Raw genomic sequence first — 21990 nt, forward strand, 5'->3', positions numbered from 1 at the left:
GTTCTGTTTCTTTCAAATGTTCATTGTGGCTGGTTTAAGATGCTGCAGCTCTTTCATAATTCATAGTCTGAGTTATTGTTTTTTCAGTATTAATTTGCAGCCTTTGGACTGACTGTACAAAATTCTCACTTTGTGCAGTAATCTCAACCTGACTTTTCTGCCTCTGTCCACAATAATATACATTATATAGCCTTAATGTCATGTAAAATTAACGTTTATTTGTAACATAGTATAGCAAACTATTACGTGATCAAAAACAAAAAAATTTTAGCAAAAAAAAAAAGTCTCCGTTTTGAATATTTGGGGTCGCCAGAAATTTGTGATGTTAAAATGGGGTCACAAGCCAAAAAAGGTTGGGAACCACTGGTATATAGAAATTACAATAACAACAGTATACAAGTGTGTATATAAAAATATCTGTAGATATAAACAACAGCAAGTAAAATGACATCTGCAAACAATATGTGCACTGCAGGCTTCAACACATTTGGATCTAATTTATAACTGAACATTGAACTAACATACAACTGTGTGTTGATCCTGGTGTCGTGTGCGTCACAGTAAGCATCCATGTGAAGCGCAACAGTGGAACCAATGTTTAGCAGCAGCAAAATTAAAGAAATGAAGGTTTGATTCAGGAAAATTGTGATAGAATAATTTTTTTGATCGATTCAAGTTGATTTATCAATTAATCATTTCAACTCAAAGCAAGACTTTAAACATTGAAGTCTTCCTCAATCTGAAGTTCTAATAGTTATTTAAAACCAAAATATTTTTAGTGTTTGTGTGAAAGCTTAAATGTTTAAAGGAGTAAGTGATGGTTCCAGTGTAGAGAAGTGAACATATAGATATTTTCTGCCTTTTTGTTCTCTTCTCTTCTCTTCTCTTCTCTTCTCTTCTCTTCTCTTCTCTTCTCTTCTCTTCTCTTCTCTTCTCTTCTCTTCTCTTCTCTTCTCTTCTCTTCTCTTCTCTTCTGAGCTACGCTCCATGTTGTTTGTGTTGATCCTGTCATCATGTGCGTCACAATAAGCGTCCTTGTGAAACACAGCGGAACCAATGTTTAGTGGCAACAAAATCAAGGGAACAAAGATTCAGGAAAATTGTGATAGAATAATTCATTGTAATCAATTCAAGTCGATTAATTGATTAATCGCTTCAACTCTAGCCTATATAGTCAAAGTGGGTGACCTTGAAATGAAGCCGTTTCCTCCTTTGCTTCATTCTATCTCCTACATGAAAGAAGAAGGGTGGCTCATAAATGAAACCATAACTTTAAGTTCCAGAAGGTATTTTTCCGTGAAAAATCCCCAGGACGTTTGCACTTCTCTGAGATCCAGACCACATACCAGTCATTCCTGTTCCTCTCAGAGTCCAGCGTCCTTCCAGCTGTTACCATCTATGTGTGTTATAAACTCCCACAGGTGCAGCAGCTCATCCCTGTTCCTTCACTCTCTTCTGTCACAATATTTACAGCATATTTAACCTCCATCTGAACCTACAGTAGCCTATTCTCTGTTAAACACTGTGGTTTTGTCAGTGAGACTGACACTTTTCTTTTATCCCACTGTTGCTGATCTTAAACACGAGTCAGTTAACGTCCAGACCACCGTCTGTCCACAGCTGCACTTCCCCTTTACAAAGTCTGAGGGTTCGACATAATAGTCAAGACACAACACATCCAAAGGGCCCATTCATAGATAAATGACACATTCTTTATGGCATTTCATGAAGTGAAATCTACAATATTGAAAAAATCCAAATGTATTTTTCTATTTAATTTCTGGGTAAAGTTCAGTAGTTATTGAAAGAATGAAGAGGTAAAGAAAAGGAGGCAAAGGCCAAATGGTCCAGTGATTGAATACATCATCTGGGTCTGGGAAAACTGTCTAATGGTTCATATATCCTTTTTTTGTTAGGACGAATCAAAATCCACAATCTGAATCACAATTTTCTTTCCTCTCAAAAAGTGTAGGCCATTTGCAACCAAACTATTACCACTTTTCCATTAGTTTTCTCTGTTTTGTATTCATTTAACTTTTATTTAAGCAGGAAAGTCTCATTGAAATTAACAAACTCTTTTGACAGGCAGCAGCACAAACTACTATTAGTTACAACCAATGTTGAACCAAAACAATAAGATGGATGAGATTACTTTTTTTTTTTAACAAAATATACAATTCATACCCACTACATAAATAATATAACCATGAGTCAGAATGAGCAAAATATAATTTTAACAGTCAAGCAATGCGAATACATTCAGATGTTTTTGCCTCTAGGCTTAAACTGTATATGATGGTTTTTTTATTATTATCTGACTGCAAACATTTTCGCATCATTTTATACTTAAATTATTACACTCTTGACAACATCAAGTAGTAGAGTTGCAATGACTAGTTGACAAATAGTCGACAGCAAAATGAGTTGGCGAGTAATTTATTAGTCAACAGGTGGTTAGTGACATCACACACTTTTGTTTAAGGAAAAAAAAATTATTTTATTGCTGATTGTGACTCTTGAGTATTTAGTTGTTTATTTAATAAACTTTGTTAGGCACTGTAATTGTTTTACACAAAATGCACTTTTGTTTAAGGAGGGAAAAGTATTTTATTGCTGCTGCAATGTTTGTTGAATATTGAATTGAATATTTGTTAAACAAACTTTATTATTCATTCTAATTGTTGTGCACCAAATGGTCTTGTTAAAGGAAAGAAAATGTATTTTATTGCTGCAATAAATATAAATAAGAGTCATTGTTTTTTTGGGTTTTTTTTTCAGTTCATAACCTGAATGGTCGTTACAGTAGTCAATGACTGATCGACTATTAAATTAGTCATTAGTTGGAGCCCTAATCATCTAATAGCTCTAATAGTCCACATTTTTCAGTGTTTTCATTACTTGCATAGATTGCAGCAGTCTATTTTTCACATGGACTTAAATCAAACACTTCAGTGCAGCAGAAACTAAAGTATTGCCGAAAACAGACTGAAATAAGTCCTCTAGCCAAGCAATTTATGCTAAGTACAGTAATGCCACAAAGGTACAGTACAGTAATTCTACTAATATATGAGCAATTTAAAACAAATCAGTGGAACATTTTTGATAGCACTCTCAAATTTTGTACAATCTTTCTGAAAAATAGCTCCTTTGACAAATAAGATTGATTATGATGTAAGATTATGAGACTGATGACCTTTCTATAAACTGTTGGTCCTTCCAAGATATCAGAATAACACTGATTGAAAACACACTGCAGTATCAATGGGTCCAGTTTTATAAGAAGCAATCATGCAACAAAATCTGGTTTAGTTCAGCGTATTTAGTTGTTTACTACTGATGTTGGCTATTATTACCAAACATATGGCAAGGATAATATCAGTATAATTAATCAACCAGTAGACTAAGCTTAAGCAGTTATTATTATTATCCTTAAATAGGTAAAAAATATATACCAATGCACTGTTTTACGTCAAAAAATTCAATGAGTTTGAGTTTTAAAATATGATTTGTGACTATATTATAAAAAGACTTGAGCTTGTAGTCACTGATTAATATTGAAACACGCAAACAAGCTCAACAAATATTGGAATGATAGACTGAAACGTGATACATTTTACTACCATGTTTGTTTTCAGTATTTGTGTTTTTTTTTTTTTTTTACAATCGAAGGGATATGTTCAGGCTGAAGCTGTCAGATGTGGCCATAACGCCTGATGTTCAGCAAAAGTGACACAGTATTCTTTAGCCAAACAAGAAAACTACATATAATTGGCAGTTATTACATGTTCAGTCCAATTTAACTGCGGGACACATTTGGTATTTCAGTTAAGTATGTTTCATCAACGTCACATCTGTCCATGCAGTTCAGTGTGCAGTGACGTGCAGCTGTAGTTGTAGTACTTTCTCACTCGTCTTATGTAGAATCTTAGAAATAAGCTGTAACTGGTGCTTGGAGGAACACCACCGTTCAGACCATTCCAGTCCACATAATGGAGAGCATCTGTAAGCATGTCTGTGCAAGTCAATTATGGCATTAATTATGTCATTAAGCTTAATGAATCTCAAGAGAAAAACAAGTAGATGACCACAAATGACTTGAAATGACCTAAATTAAAACATGATCATTAGGGTGAGACATTTCATCAGTTTCTTCCTAAGCTTCAGTATTTACATAAAGACAGAAACGGCCTAAGAAAAGCCTAATATTTAGAATTAATACATTTCAAGTCCGTTTAGGGGCGACACGGTGGTGCAGTGGTTAGCACTCGTGCCTCACAGCAAGAAGGTCCTGGGTTCGATTCCAACACCAGTCGACGGGGGGTGGGACCTTTCTGTGTGGAGTTTGCATGTTCTCCCCGTGTCTGCGTGGGTTCTCTCCGGGTACTCTGGCTTCCTCCCACCATCCAAAGACATGCACTAATAGGTTAATTGGTTAATCTAAATTGCCCATAGGTGTGAATGTGAGAGTGATTGTTTGTCTCTATATGTTCAGCCCTGAGATGAACTGGTGACTTGTCCAGGGTGTACCCCGCCTTCGCAAGCAACCCCCGTGACCCTAGTGAGGATAAAGCGGGTTCAGATAATGAATGAATGAATGAATGAAAGTCCGTTTGGAAGTTTAGGAATTTAGTCTTTTAGAAATTAACTAAAACTAGAACTAAAAGAACATAAAGAACAGTAATTAGATTATTACACATCTATGGTCCATAACCACAAATGAGTGTCAATGTGAGTTGGTGTTGGGGTCAAGACATCTTTTAAAAAACTCCCCTGTTTTGAATTTGTCTGTTGGTGGAACTGACATAGAACAAGTAGCGGAGGCCAGGCTGTTAGGTGTGACTGTTGATAGTATGTTGACTTGGAATTCTCATATAAAGCAAATATTAAATAAAATGGGCAGAAGCATTGGTGCTGTTAAACAATGTAGGAATTGCATACCATATCAAATAAGGAAAACACTAGTGGAATCATTAGTTCTGTCGCATTTAGATTATTGTTCAATCATTTGGTCAAACACATCAGAAATAAATCTAAATAAACTTCAAATTGTGCAAAATAAAGCAGCTCGAATAGTCCTAAACTGTCCATTTAGAACAAGTACTAGTGACACTCACACCCGTCTGGCCTGGTTACATGTTAAAGGCAGAATTAGATACTCTTTAGTTAAATTTATTAGAAACATCATAATTACAAAAACACCTGAACTTCTTTACAGTAAACTGACTTTTTTCAGTGACATCCATCAATATTCCACACGTCAATCAGAGGACAGACGTTTCCTGTTGCCTGCTTGTAGGACGAATCAAATACAGGGTAGTGTGCAATACAGGGCAATGGTGGCATGGAATACATTGCCACAATTTTTAATTTCAGAAATTCAAGCAGTTAGTTTTTCTAAAAGGTTGAGAATTTTTATATTTACCCAAGAATAACTGTCTGAGCTATTGTATATCCTATAATGACATCATCTAGACGGTTTTGTTTTTTGTTTGTTGTGGAGCGTTTTTTTATTTTTAATTTTTTTTAATTTTTTTTTTTAATTTTTTTTATTTATTTATTTATTATTATTATTATTATTATTATTATTATTATTATTATTATTATTATTATTATTATTATTTCATTATTATTATTATTATTATTTACTTATTTTATTTTTTACTTTATTTATTTATTTATTTATTTTTCTGTTGTTGATATTATTATTGTAATTGTTTTGTATTGTGTGCTGTTGCTGATTTTTGGTTTTGTGTTGTTGTGTTGAGTGTATGTACATCCTGTTTGTTGAGTGAGTTGTGGGAAATTGTTGGTGCTTTGTTTTTGTGTTGTTGATGACCCCAGGAAGAGTAGCTGCTGGGGTATGCAGCAGCTAATGGGGATCAAACTAATAAACTAAACTAAACTAAACCAGTCGTTCACAGAATGTGTAAATAGGTGGGTATTGTAAATGCTAAACTAGTAATTGCAAATAAGTTATAATAATATGTAGTTTCTGTGTTTACAATTATGGGAATTAGGTGATGATGTCATTTAGCAACTTCTAGCACCTTTTAGGACAAACAATAGATACTTTCCTGCCTGAGGAATTGGAAACACTGAACGTCCTTTGAGTGCCTAGAAAAGCGCTGTATAAATCCAGCCTATTATTATTGTTATTATTATTATATTCCCGTGGCCCTTTATGGGAGGACACAAACTACATGTTGTAAGTACTACCCTGGGGTGCATTCTGAACACAGTCTGTCCACATTAGTCGGTCTGTCTGTGCAGTTGTGTTTCCTGTGGGTGTTTTCTGGTGAGTTCTGTGGTGGTGGTGGGGGGGTCATGTCTTCTCCAGCTGTCTGGTTGAGCTGTGGCCACTGTGGACGTCTGACTCTGTGTTTCCTCCTCCAGTGAACGACGTGGAGGAGAGCGAGGGGCTGCCGTCGCTGGATAAACCCGGCTGGTATTCCCAGGGCAACTGGCCACACCTCCACGAGCTGCTCAAGACCATGACGGGGAAACCGGAGCCCAAGGTACGAGGTCGTATGTTACAGCAGCGACTGTCAGGCCTGTGGCGGCCTCTGAAGTCCAGCTCTGGCAGAGCCTAAAAGAGATGAAGCAGATAGATGGTGATAAATCATCTCAGGGAGATTCACAGTGATGTGATGGAGCTGGAACATGCTCCTTGGCGTGGCGTTCCACAGGGCGCTGAGCCAACACACAGGGAGTTCACTGATGAAGCACACCAAGTATTACATTCCACTCTTCTCATACCAGCCTATATACAATGAAGCCTATTCTTTCTCCAATTACCAATTTCTCCACTTTTTTCCCTGTGAGGTATGGTACAAAATGTGACTGTGCAAAGGCATGTCTTTTCTGTCAGTTATACAACATTTAGATGGCTGGACAGTTTTTTGTCTCATAGTCTACCACAAACCCAGCAGCCTTGCATTTAGCATTTGCCCATCCCATCATTATTTAGGTTTTTGGGCTGAACTGCACCAAGCTACTGCTATGACTAACTTACTGAAAATACTCACCATACTTCTAACCAACATCACTAAAGGTCTAAATCAAAACACTAAATAGACATACATGACATGATGTGATTTTATGCAGTTAAAGTGAAACCACTTTTCCAAGATTCTATGTCCAAACATGATATCGAGCATCCAGGTCGCTTCATCAGTGATCAGTGGTTAAAGCTTTGAATCATGTATTTAACCCTTAAAGACCCAGTGCTACTTTTTTGGCACAAATGAAATTTTCTCTTCATTTAACCTTTATTAAGTGATCTGTTACCATTTATTATAATATTAATGTCTGTATTTTGCATTTTTCAGTGAGAATCAGGTATTTTCCTATATTTAATTTACTGATTGTGTAGATGTTCATAAAAGCTCAGAGTTAAGATGAGGGTTGTTTTATTAGAAATTATATCAGGGAAAACTGCAGGAAAAGTGACTTTTTCAGCAAATATATCAATAAGTGAACATAAAAACAAATGTCTCCAACCACTGTCATTTATGAAACTCCATGGGTTTTACTGGGGAATCAATGTTGTAGAGGATGATAGTGTTTCCTACCGAACATAAATGTAAGCTCTAAATATACATATAGCTCTAAATACCTAAATATTCATCTTAAAACACAATTAGAACAAGCAATTTGTACAATAAATACTAGACAAATATCAATATATGTAAAAGAAATATACATGAATAAGTGTGCAAAAATGTTGTTGTGTGTAACTAAGTTGTTATAAGGAGAAAAAAGAAAGACGATGTCAAAGTCAAAAATATTCATGTCTATATTCAGTATTCACAGTCACAGTATTTAATCAAAATTGCCTGTCGCAGGATTTTGCATTGGTGTGCTCAAAAAAATCAGTCAAATTCAGAGCAGGAAAAAAATCTCAGAGGACGAACCTGAGAACAAAAAACATCAGAGCAGATAGAAGGTAAAAGTGCTGACGTCAGCTCTCAGCGCAGCCTGAACCTGATCCACTAAACCTCCCATTAGACAGTTCAGTGAAAGATACTTGGCTTCGGCTCTTTCTGTCTCTGTCTGGAATGGCTCATCTGCAGGAAGCAGCACAGGAGAGGTTATTAAGTCTGAAAAAGGGCCTGAAAAAGTGGTGTAGTTGAAAAGGCGGAGGATCAGGCTTCTCTCCTGGTACTAAACATTTAATATCTTCCAGTTGTCTTTCCCAGTGATCGGCAATAGATGTTCAAGAAGTTTTTATGTTTTTATATATTATTTATTATGGGTACCTACTACAGATGCACTGATATCACTTTTTTCCAGACCAAGTACAAGTAGAAGTACTTACGTTTGATTACTTGCTGATACCGAGTACCAATATGAGTACTTAATAGTCCCATTACAGTTCTTAGTTCCTTTTGAAAATGTGCTTTATTGTCATTGTCATTAGTCTGGCTGTAACAAGGCGCTGCTACTGACATTTTATGTGTTGGAATGCGCATTTCTCAATCAATCCACCAGGGGGCGCTGCTCTTAATTAACTATGCTTGCCAATTATCACGAAGAAGAGTAAAGTTTTTTGAGGAGAAGAAGAAGACGAAGAAGAAGAAGAAGACGAAGAAGAAGAAGAAGAAGAAGAAGAAGAAAATAAATGATACCAAACATAGTGACGACAGAGGAGGTAATACTAATGTGGATATCAGTGTTGATATTGATGTGGGTAGTTGTCATAAATATGTCAGTAGTTTTTCACACTTTGAAAAGATCTACCACCCCCACGGTTCCTGGTGGTACTGCTTCTCCACCTGGGCCCGCACAGAGTCTTATATATAAGATAATATGATGATCTTTATATAGCTCTGGGTACAAATCTGCTAGCTCCCTAAAAACTGACAGAATTATGTGTAGAGTGTATGCAGAGGACGGACAGTACACTCCATCCGTATCCATCTGTGTCTTTAACGTAACTTGCAGTCACTGTTACTTTTCCTACTGTCATTTAATTTTGAAAAATCTCCACACTGCTGACATTACTCCTCCACTACGTACCTGCTGCATTATGAGGTGAACGTCACTTTGCCGTCAAATGGTATCGGTGTGTTTGTATTGGAGCACTTTTACGAGTACAGGTATTACTACACACACTCAGTACCAGACCGATACCCAATACTGGTATCGGTATCGGTACATCCCTAGTACCTACTAATTTGGCCTGGCCAGTGCGGTTTCTCATTGTAGCATTGCATGAAAGGCTGCACAAGGTCTGACTTCTCCACTCACTGCTAAGCACTTTGCATTGAGGTGATATTTCAGGCCTGAACTGCTCTGGTTCAATGAAAATTCTTTCCTACAGAAGTTGTACAGAACAGTTCACCTCTGTGCAGAATCAGGAAGTTTCTGTGTTGACAGGCTTGCCAATAAGTGTTACTGGGTATCTAGAATGACCCCCAGCTGCAGCTGTGATGTATTTTTTGTAAGCCTTATTGGAAGTTGACATTGTCCTGGTTTCCTGAACAAAAAAACAACTCAAAGTGTTCCATTGTCTTTTCAGTCACTGCAGAAAATGTGTTGCAAAAAAAAAAAATTTACCTGTTAAAGAAACCTTTACGATGCTTAACTGTCTTTTCAGCATCGAAGCTTTGGTATTTGAAGTGGAAATGCAATCAAAGTAAAACATTATAAGCAAACTGCAGCTTGGTGTCGCCACCGCTAAATGTAATTTGTTTTCACATTCTTAACTCCAATACTCACCTCTTATTGTTCCCTTATTTAACTAGTGAATAGAATAGATGGAAATTCAAATTCCAAGTGTTTCATTGTCATGTGTACAGTAAAGAAACAGTTTTCCCTGTACAATGAAAATCTTACTTTGCCGTCCACACTGAATACCAAGAGAATTTAAGATGCATAAAAATTGAAATAGAATCATTTAACTAGGAAATTAAAACAAACAAAACAAAGTGGCATTCATGAATGGCATGCAAAAGAAAATGAGCATAAAGATATAAAAAATATAAACTACTATTACTAAGAGAAAAATATATATTTTTATAATTATGCAACATCTGGGTAATTGTGCAAACTGTCAGAGGTAAATAGTGTATAATATGTGCAAAACTGCCTGAGATAAATAAGATGTTAAATGTGCAAGACTGTCTGAGATGAACAGTATGATGTATAAGGTGCATAAACAGTATGACAGTTGAAGGTGTAAACACTGTAAACGGTCAGTATGGTTATTGTTGTAGACTCCTGTCAGCTGTTAAAGAGTCTGATGGTGGAGGGAAAGACAGAGTTCCGGAGTCTGGAAGTTCTGCACTTCAGACTCCCATACCTCCGCCCTAAGGGGAGAAGTGTGAACAGTCTGTGTTTGGGGTGGGTGGGGTCCAAGATGATGGAGGCAACGCTCTTTGGACTCTGCCCTGGTGGATGCTCTGCAGAGGGCAGGGGAGTCCTGGTGGTCTTGGACGCAGTCTTCACCACTCACTGCAGGCGTTTACAGTCCATGATGGTGGATCTGCTGAACTAAATGGTGATGCAGCCGGTCAAGATGGACTAAACAAAGCAGCTGTAGCAGTTGCTGAGGATCTTTGGTGACATGCCAAATTTCCTCAGCGTCCTCAGGAAGTCCAGCTGCTGCTGAGCTCTCTCCACCACCTGTGTGTTGTTTAGTGTCCAGGTGAGGTCCACACTGATGTGGACCCCTGATATTTGAAGCTGCTCACCTGCTCACCCTCTCCACTTCCTGTCCCCGGATAAGCAGCGGCTGATGGGGGTTCCTCTGCTTCCTCATGTCCACTATCATCTCCTTGGTCTCGGTCATGGAAAGAGCACAATGTACCTAGTAGGGATGTAACGATTACCGGTATAACAATAAACCACGGTAAAATTCCTTACAGTTAGTATTACCATTTAAATTCTAATTATCATGATAACCGTGTTTGATGAAAATGGTCAAACAATGGCATTAAGGTGCCATCTTTAATGCACATTTGTATGTTTGATGTTTACATGTTAATATTTGAATGTTTCTGCAAACAGAAAGTACGTTGTATCTATTATTTAATTTGTTTTTTGTTTTTTTTTTGTTTCTGTTTTTTTTTTTGTTTCTGTTTTTTTGTTGTTTTTTTTTTCAAAATACAACTTGGTTAAATTATTTCAGGTTATGTATAAGACAAGTACTTTTTGAACATGTTCAGCACATTTCAACAATACCGTGATAATAATGATAACCGTGATTATTTTGGTCACAATAACTGTGATATGAAATTTTCACATCGTTACATCCCTAGTACCTAGTAAACCAGTGAGTAGACAGATTCTAGTCTCATTTAGCCACTTGATGGAAAACATGGCATGTACAGTAAAAGCTTAAAAAAATCCTGATTAGGGTAATTGCTTGCTTATTGCATGTTGCAGAACAAAATGTTAAAATCTCCTAAAGTTCTGCAAATAACAGACCTTATTTCTTATTTCAGGCATCTAAGCAGAATCCCATTCAGAAAACCCAATGAACTCTGGCTAAGAGAACTGGAAATACAAAATACAAACTCATTTTGGGTTTGACAACTCATTTCTACTTCAGTCTGTTCTTAAGAGGATAAGCATGTTGGATGAATTTGCTGTTCATGTCTAGTATGAGAGGATTCTCTGTGTAATATTTTGCACAACAAAATATGTCAGTTTTCAAAAGCCTGGTGTTATAAATCAGGCATAGTAACGGTTGCATCAGTCCAGCCCAAGGCCCCAAAGAGTACTCGTCATCATCACCCCCCCCACCACCATCACCACCCACCCTCCCTCCCTCTCGGCTCAATGCCCCATCTGTTCCTCAGCCACGTGGAGAAAAACTCTTGCGGAATTCAGTGTCAACCTGCACTTACGGCTGCTTTAAACGCTTCTCTGGGGGTGACCCGAGGCGCTCTGTGTTTTCATTTCTCTCTACTTTCACCTGACAGGACTTAAGGCAGGTGGACTGAATAGAGGCATTCAGGGAACATTACAATTCTCTCTCAGCAAAGTGCTTGGACATCTGGGGTCATCACCAGGCTGACAACATACAGAGTCAGACAACCAGCAGAGGTGGAAAAAGCCTGTGCATTCTTTGCCCCAGTAGGAGTACACATACTCATGTAAAAAACAAAAAAAGACTCTGGTTAAAGTAGAAGCATTGATTCAGCTTCTTTGAGGATGTTTCATAGTCTTTTACTGCAGCAAAGTATCAAACTCCTCAGTCAGCCTTCGGAGGACTTTTCTATTGGCTGTTTGTTTTCATGCAAAATACACGAAGACTATGAAACCATGCTAACATCAAATTAATTCAGAAATAATGAACAGTAACTCACATCAGTTTACAGTGTCAACAGTGCAGAACACTACAATGCATTTTTTCCGGTCCAGTTGTTTGCATCTTTTCTGTTATTTTTATCTCTGCATTTTTATGTACACATGACAATGAAATGATGTCAAGCCGCAAAAGTTTAATATCATTTCAGTCTTTCGTCCTAATGACACCGGCATTATCGGTGCCCTGAAACGGTATTTTTGGAGAATGGGTCCCAGAATAGAAAAATCTCACAACGCCGCCTTTGCGTTACCGTATGGATAGGCAAAACTCCGCTTTTTGGAAACTATGATCCCATAGTACCACATGACCAGAAGAAGAAAAGCCTGGATGTAACCTCATGCGCATGCTCACTGCATTCTTCTGTGATTGTAGTGTATCCTGCGGCTGTCTGTGTTTATGTACAGCGCCATATATAAGTGTGGCATACGTATTACACCGTTTTAACACGGTTTTCCAATTTCCACCCGGACACGGATATTTCTTGAAACGATACGTGTATGGATGCGAAACTTTTAGAATCTGCAAAAGAGTGTGTTTGGTAGAGCACATGCCTTTTTTAATTCTACTTTTATTTTTAATCTAACTTATTTTTAGCTATCTGTATTCTGTGTTTATTGTTGCTGTGGTGTGACTCTTTCTGTATAGTGGTGACCATGTTTTGAATTTCCCCTTGGGGATTAATAAAGTAAATCTATCTATCTATCTATCTATCTATGAAAAATACCACGAACATTGTCATCTGGATGTAGCCTTAGATGCAGATTTTAAGTCTTGTTGCACTTTTGATGTTATTTTTGTTTCTTTGTATCTTGTACATTGCTTTTTGCATTTGTTGCTTTGCTGTTTTGGTGCATTGTCCTGTTGTTATGCTTTTTACGTTGTTTTTTCCGAGAAGCCTGAGAAGAAGCACAGATGCTTGTATTAAAAAGTGATGATAATAATAATAATCCTACTATAATGGACATTCTGTGTCCAGCGTATGTTTGTCCGACGCGTGTCCCGTTGTCCGATGCGTGTCCCGATGTTGCAGCACGGGAGGTCGTACGGGTGCAATCCCGCTGTTGCACCATGGGAGGGCACTATCGTACAATGGCACCACGGGTACAATGCCGCTAGTAATAATAATAATAATAATAATAATAATAATAATAATAAAAATAATTGTTATTTGTATAGCACAGCAGGAACACTAATTAGTCAAGCAATAACAAAAGGTGCTTAGATAAAAATGAGAAATAAAACTGTCAAAAAACTGTATACAACACAAATTAATGTATACGCTAATTAAAAAAGAAAGAGAAAACAATAAAATCAGTATCAGGGGAAAAAATAAAAATAAAAACAGAAGGCAGATGACTGTATCTGTATTTTGGGTAAAATACAGATACAAGACAACTCTATTCATTTCTGTCCTTTAAAGAACAATCTAATGAACTCAGTTAAGACAAGGGTTAAATCAGTGTCACTATTCCAATAAATTTACATTGACATTTTCTAAACACGCTCAGAAGATCATGCAGTTTAGTTAGAAATGTAAAACATGCAGCCAAATGACTGTGGTCATCATTGGTTAGCGCTGGGGAGTGTTAGTGCCTCCATCAAAACCATGTGTAATGACCTCATTCCTCTGGCAGAAATGTTCACAACTTCAGAAGAACATACAACCTCCAATAACTGAATATGAGTCTAAACTGGGTTTTCTTCTGGGACCCCTCCACTTCCTGTGCCCCAGGCCCCACACAAACCACAGCACAAAGGGCTCATTAAGACCCCCCGGCTACCTCAGCTCTGTTTACCTGGACCTGGATTTAGCTTTTACTGCTCCTCTGAGTGATGAGCTGATAAGAGACGGGGGGCCACGATGTTAAGAATGTGATGGCTAGATGACAGAAAATGAACTACACAATCGCTGAGACATTTGACAGACGCTGGGACACCCAAGCATCACACTGGAAAAGAAAATTCCATCTACATTAGTGTTGATACAAAAGACAAAACACTGACTTTTACATCTGTACATTTGAAGATATGGAATATTTTTTGTCCAGTATAATGAGACTGTCTGACTGAAGAGCGTACAGTGTTTTGTTTCCTTTTTACTTAGTTTCGGTCAGCTCCAATAACAAGCCAATCATTTAAAAAAATGCAATTTATGATTGAAGAAAATACATTTAACATATCTGTAAAACCTTGTGGATACATATACTGCAGAGCTGCAACAACTTGTAGTCAATTATTCATTCATTCTTTTTCTGAACCCGCTTTATCCTCACTAGGGTCACCAGGGGTCACTGGAGCCTATCCCAGCTACTTATGGGTGAAGGCGGGGTACACCCTGGACATGTCACCAGTTCATCACAGGGCTGACATATAGAGACAAATAATCAATCTCACATTCACACCTATGGGCAATTTAGATTAACCGATAAACCTATCAGTGCATGTGTTTGGATGGAGGGAGAAAGCCAGAGTACCCGGAGAGAACCCATGCAGAGTCATGCAAACTCCACACAGAAAGGTCCCATCCACATCGACTGATGTTGGGACCGAACCCAGGACCTTCTTACTGTGAGACACGAGTGCTATCCGCTGCACCACCGTATCGCCCTGTAAGCAATTAATCTATTGATTATTGTCTTTGATTCAATTCAGTTAAAAGATTATTTGAATGAGCGAAAAAATAGCAAAAAACAACCTTCTCTAAAGGTAAAAGGATATATAAAAACATCTATATAGAAATAACAACAATATAAAAGGGTATATTAAAATATCTATAGACATAAACAACAACAAAGTCAAATTTGTAATGTTTGTGTGGAAGTTTAAAGGAGTAAGTGATAGCTCCAGTGAAGAAAAGTGAGCATATAGATCAGTGTTTTTCAACCTTGGGGTCAGGAATTCAAATTGGGTCACCTGAAATTTCGAGTAATTGATCAAAAAAAAAACCTACAAATAAAAATATATGGTGAGTTGACAGAGACAATCACATACATTAAAGACATGACAAACTGTGAAGCTGAAACTGAAGCACTGTGGTTCTGTTTATCTGTCAAATGTTCATTGTGGTCAGTTTCAGATGCTGCAGCTTTTTCATAATTCATAGTTTGAGTTATTGTTTGTTCAGTATTAATTGTCAGCCTTGTAAATCCAAGCTGGACTGACTGTACATATCCTGACCAAGGAAAATCAAATTCTCCCTTTGTGCAGTAATCTACACCTGGCTTTTCTGCCTCCGTCCATAATAATATACATTATATAGACTAAATGCTGTCTAAAATTAATGTTTATTTGCAATGTAGTATAGCAAACTATTACATGATCAAAACAAATTAATTTTAGCAAAAAAAAAGGCTCTGTTTTGAATGTTTGCCAGAAAATTATGATGTTAAAATGCGGTCACGAGCCAAAAAAGGTTGGGAACCACTGATATAGACATTTTCTGCCTTTTTGTCATCATCTCTTCTGAACTATGCTCCATGTTGTTTATATTGATCCTGGTGTTATGTGCGTCACAATATGCATCCATGTAAAACACAACTGTGGAACAAATGTTTAGCGGCAGCAAAATTAAGGAAACAAAGCTAAGAACTTTTTTAATCAATTCAAGTTGATTATTTGATTAATCATTTCGGCTCTAGAGACCAGTATATTGTGTTAGTACTGACTTCGTATTTCTAGAGAGAAGTTCAGTGGAAGTCTAGGTTAACCTTTTTTGGAGCCAGCATCTAGTGGCCATCAGTAGTATTACAACTGAACATATTTTAGTAAGATTTTGTTTTTACATAATTTCACACACACTAAAAAAAACATTGAAATTTGCAGCTTTAAAATGTAACAACCAATGCATGCACAACCTAAGTAATTAGCTGTTAATGCTGCTGCAGTTTGTGGTTGGATGATTGAACTGTGGCCTGTTTTCTGTTTCACTTCATGGTGCTTTGCTTCATGCAGAGCTCAGTCTGGTTCAGGATAATAGAACTGTATCCATTCACACTGATTCTCTTCTGTAATCCGCTGCCCCAGAGCTGGAATCTTGGCCTCTGTAAGTATTTATCATGCTGATCCAGTGACTCTCGACTGGATTCAGACTCTGCAGAGCAATGAGAGGTGCAGGGCTTTTGGGGTACGGAGGCCAGCTGTGGACATTTCTGGGAAAATCTTGAGGAAATGTGATTCCTGCCACCACACACACACACACACACACACACACACACACACACCATCTCCCACTCCCACCCCACCTCCACCTCCCCATCAGGCCTGGCCTGCTGCAGTCCCGATTAGCCTGTCTGCTTGTTTACATATGGGAGGGCCAGTTTGAGACACAGTGGAGCTTTTTTTTTTTTTTTTGAGGGGGGGGGGGGTAGCAGCTACTGGAATGCCTCACATCCTCTTTATAGCTGAGATAACAGTGATTTAGGCCACTCTGACATGCACACATGCACTTATTCAACCTTTTGCTTTTGATGTATATAAAGGATTTACAGTTCACATGTCTGTCTTGGTAACTGGTACATGATTTAGTTTGTCTTAATGTAAGGTCCAGGTTTCTAGATTCCACTAACCCTTTGGAGTGTCTGAATGCTTTGGACTTTGCCTTTATATTCCTCTTTAACAAACCACTTACCTTGTCTTTTTTGGTGTCATTTTTTTCACCAGAACCACACCTGTGGGACTTTACAGTTATGTTTTTCATTTGACATGTATTAACACACTGAACCTAAAATCACACAAAAAACATCATATCTGAGTAGTAAAAAAATGTAATTACCTCCGCCAAGGAGGTTATGTTTTTGCCAGGGTTTGTTTGTCCGTCTGTTTGTTTGTCTGTTTGTCTGTCCGTTTGTGTGCAACATAACTCAAAATGTTATGGACAGATTTTGATGAAATTTTCAGGGTTTTGTTGGAAATGGGATAAGGAAGAAATGATTAACTTTTGGGGGTGATCCGGAAGAAATCCTGGATTCTGGATCACTTTGAAATTTTCGTTAACATTGTGGTAAATGGGCCCAAAAATTTCGTTTCCCAATATCTTGCTTAATTATTGACCAAAACTCATGAAATTTAACTCAGGAATTGACAATGGGGTCCTCTATCACATTTCAAAGGCTGATCCGGATCTGATCCAGAAGGCGGATTTTATTTTAAAAAATAAATGTAGGATTTGTATCAAGGATTATGTGGGGAATTTTTGCGCTTGGCGGAGGTCTGCGCTCTCCGAGTGCTTTTCTAGTTCTTTACTGTTTCTCACCAAAACCATGTTGAATTAACAATTTTTATAACTTAGAATGAACACATACATTGTAAACTTATAAAACTTAAAAAAAAAAAAAAATTACAAAGCTATATATGACTATTTACATGAAAATGGAGACAATACATCAGGAAAACTATATACAATTAAAAAATAATCTGGTGTCAAAATTTGGTGGATAAACATTTTTACAACTCAGAAAACTATTTTTAAGAACAATCAGGTGTCACAAGATGACAGACATCTGATTTGTTAATGTAATTCACTTTTCCACTACCATAGTGACATGTTTTGTTTTTAGCTTACCGGCCGATAGGCCGATGTATTGAAATTATTTCGATCCGGATCTGATTCTGGATTTGGTGTGACTTTGACAAATGTTCCCATTATAACAGATAGGAAGTGGATTGATACAATAAATCAGCAAGTATCAATGATATCAAGTTGGAATTTCAGTTTTTAACAGATCTGATTGGAATATGACCAAAACATGGGCTATTTCTGTAATATAATAAATACACATAACTGGGTAATAATAAATGGCATCTGGATACATTTCCCAAGCTTTTAAACTGGCCAGTAAGCTACAGGGCCATTGGTAATATTTTTTTCATGCAGTCACTTTCCTTAGAAGAATGTTTTTATAGTCTTTTGCTGTCTCCTCGTCATTCATTTTTAAGCTATATTCATTGCGTTTCATTTTGCATTAGTAAACAGACTCAAGAAACAAGGGAATAAATATGCTCTTAACGTGTTAAGTGTGTTAGCTGAAGTGCTAGCAGAATCCCCGACTAATGTATGCTTTGCGTTAATGTGGTATTTTAAGGTGGAAGTGCTTCAGTAAAAAGAAAACTCCTTCTTGCAGAGTGTGCATAATCACGTCATGTCAGTTGACTGTTCTGTCTTGGGGTTTTTTGTGCTCAAATTTCCCATCCAGAGGGCCAATGTGCTGTTTAGCATCTTCCATCTTTATGGGTTGGTTCTGCTGCCTGTCACTACTGGATACTGCCCATTTGTGCATGTGCAACAGTAACTCTTCTTGGACAAACTGCCTGACATGCATTACGTTCAGAGTCATTCTGTACTGCAGATGGGTTAATTGCGTTAAAATTTTTGATCAGATTAATCCTGATGATGGATTAAAATCTGTTAATTTTGACAGCCCTAGTTTTCAATGTTTCTGTCATTTATTCAGCGGAATAGCCCATTTCATTTGGTTGCCTGTAAATTGCGTTGTATTTTGCTCACTGATGGTACTTGTGAAAATACCTCACAACATGTAATGTGAATGAAATCTGAATGCATCACCTCATTATCATCATCATCACATCAGATAGATTTTCACAACTCCCTTTAACCCTCAAAGACCCAAACAGCCACTGGCGACCAAAGTCATCTACTGATGTAAAATGTTTAATAACTTCTGAACCATTTAAACCTATTAATACATTGAAATAATTGATGTTAAGTGCAGGTTGTCATCTTTTCCTGGTCATCAGATATGACCCATTTGGACGTTAAGAGCCTCCGTAGGAACATGGAAACACTGTCATCTTCTACAACATTGATTCACCAGTAAAACCCATGGAATTTGACAGATGACCGTGGAAGGACACATTGGTTTTTATGTTCAGTTATTGATATATTTGCTGAAAAAGTCACTTTTTCTTCTGTTTTCTCTGTTTCTGGTATTATAACCCTCAGCTTTAATCTGAGTTTTATTGAACATCTACATGATCAGTAAAGTAAATATAGGAAAATACCTGATTTAATAAATAATAAGTCACTTGAAGAAAGGTTAAATAGGGAAAAATTTGTTTGGAAACTGCCACAAAAGTACGTACAGTGTCTTTCCCACCAGTACTACCTTATGATGTCACATACAGCTACATCTTTAGCTATCATTTTGAGACCTTCCTGCAGCAGAAATGACATGCTATGCATTTAATCAACAGTTAGTATATTGATTAATTAATTAGTTATTGCAACTGTCATTCAGTAGATTTGAATGACAGTTATTTCTTCAGTCTTGACACTTTCTTCATGTTTTCTTTGTAGGCTGTATACTAGTCTTAAAGTCTGTTCATGGTATGAGCAGACTTCAGTGTTTTGTCATTTTAATATCCACTCCTCACTCCATTTCCTCTCCCATTAGAGAGGAACAGAAACAAATGGCTGCTGAAATGGGATTTAAAGCTTTGAGCGCCTGCACTCCACTTCAGGAATGCCGTTCAGTAAAGCCTGCCTCAGCTCGCTTAGCTTTCCAGACGTGAAGGACAATGAGATGTGTGATGGTCAAAGAGGTTGTGATGAGTTCTGCAGACTCATCGTGTCTGGTCTAGTTCACCCCGGGGGGCCATAAGACATATGCCAGCTTTACTGAGTCTGAAAAGAATGTGGCTCAAGTTTGTTTTAAAGACAACACTTAAAAAAGCCGTTGTGTGAAAGTAAACAACCTGTCGCCTTTGTTTCTCTGACCCTGTAGGTGGTGTATTTCGGAGACAGCATGCGATCGGATATGTTTCCTGCCAGCAGCTTTGGGAAGTGGGAGACTGTGATGATCGTGGAGGAAATGGAGGGGGAGGGTGTGCCGAAGAGCGATGCAGCCAAATCCAATGAGGCCCAAGTGGAGCCGCTAGAGAAAAAGGGAAAGTTTGAGGTAAGTTCACTGAAGCAGCTGTTTCCGTTTAGCAGCCGTTCTCCCACCCCGCCAACCCAACCCCAACCCCCAACTCTGGGAGCCTCATTTCACTACTCAGCCTAATACCTCCTCATGCCCTTCATGATGCATTTGTGTGAGCTGTTGCATGTGAAAATAAGTCTGTCCAACATAGCAATTCAACTACAGTTTGTGGGAGTCCAGCATCTGGAGACTGAGTGTGACCATCAGGACAAGTGAGAGCCATCCCTCATTTTTTGTTCTTCCAGCTGAACTGTGATTGGTAACAACAAAACTTGATCATGTAACGCTCGCCCCCACATTAGGAAAGGAACTAGGATCTGGGACCTGATTCACCCTCCCACTCTGACACTGCTCAGTTCTGATGCTTGGACCCACAGTTTTACTGCCCAGTTGGATGGACGACTTAGGCCTTAACAGCCACCGGCAACTCAGAGTTATCTGAATTTGCCTCAAGGAGGTTAAAATCTGTTCAGATCACTTTATTTGAAGCTGAAATGTGCAGATGGATTCCATTTTAAAAGTGTCTTGAATGTTTCAAATGGATTGGATTTCTATATCGCTTTTCAAGGCACTCAAAGTACTTTACATTTTTTGATCCATTATTCGTTCACTCTTGCTACAGTACTACAGCCACAGACTGGGGGCAGAAGCATATCTGCCAATCCACACCAAACGACCCTGCCAACCACCACCAAACATTCATATGCATTCATACACCAGTGTGAGTGACACACTGAAGTGTCTCCAAGAACACAACAGGACATATGACTAGGATGGAGTGGGATTTGAACTGCCAACCCCCTCTAACTCCTTAGTCACCGTCCCATTTAATAATGTTATAGTGTAATGTAGAGTGTTACGAGCTACAGCATTATGTTGTGAATTGTCATGATGATATTTCTTCAGTGTTACACAAACTGCTGCTGGTTAAATTGGATGAACTGATTCTGGTATCGACAAATTCGAAAGATTTCCTCCAAAGGCATTTGAATTCTAAAAACTCTCTAGAAAAGACTGTATTAACTGTGATACTTGGCACATTTACATATAGTCACCCAGTTTATTACATGACTTAAGAAGGGTAGTAACAGTGGTCATCTGTTTCTTTTTCGTTCACTGAAACAAGCTGTGCAACATTAAAATTCAAGAGAGGATAGTTTGTGACCAGAAGTAAATAAAAAGTCATTTTGAACCTTTTTTTTTTTTTATCATTGTTATAAATGTATTCCCCTATAAAATCACCCCAGTCATTCTACAATGATTTCTATCAATTTTCTGTTATGTTTTTCTGTTTGTTTGTTTTTTTTAATATTTCAGTATACACATTACAGAGAGGTTTTTCCGATGTCATGCAGCCATCATTTTCCTGTTATGCCCTACCTCTATGATGCCCCATTGTTATAAAAACAGGGTGTTAGATCTGCACCCAGACATGGCAATGATACTCTGATGATTTATTTAGTAATAATTCTATGTAAAATCAAAACAGTACCTACCTATTTTGGGGAGAAACTGGTGCGCAGTTCGATGAACCTACCAGAGGGCAAAGAACCTGCTGGCTTTCTCATTACCTCTGTCCACTCTTGTACATACTGTACATACTGTACAGTCCTCCTATCCTGAAACTGTGCATGTTCAAAGATTTGCTGTGGCAACATGACTGAATGCAAAAGAGTAAATAGACCATTTCAAGATTAGCAGGTGGAGTGTCAAACTATATTTACCAGACGCATCAAA

General features: G+C 37.8%; 1 protein-coding gene across 1 annotated transcript in view; it reads left to right on the top strand.

The window, feature by feature from the left end:
• The window catches only part of LOC115415550 (5'-nucleotidase domain-containing protein 1-like), a 61198-nt gene that overhangs the window by 26578 nt on the left and 12630 nt on the right, over nucleotides 1–21990 (top strand). Inside the window, exons 4-5 of the mRNA XM_030129148.1 lie at nucleotides 6394–6515; nucleotides 20056–20229. Coding sequence (XP_029985008.1) covers nucleotides 6394–6515; nucleotides 20056–20229 — 296 coding nt within the window. The remainder of the gene's footprint in view (nucleotides 1–6393; nucleotides 6516–20055; nucleotides 20230–21990) is intronic.

This window comes from Sphaeramia orbicularis, chromosome 24, assembly GCF_902148855.1.
Source record: "Sphaeramia orbicularis chromosome 24, fSphaOr1.1, whole genome shotgun sequence".
In the NCBI taxonomy this organism is placed as follows: Eukaryota; Metazoa; Chordata; class Actinopteri; order Kurtiformes; family Apogonidae; genus Sphaeramia; species Sphaeramia orbicularis.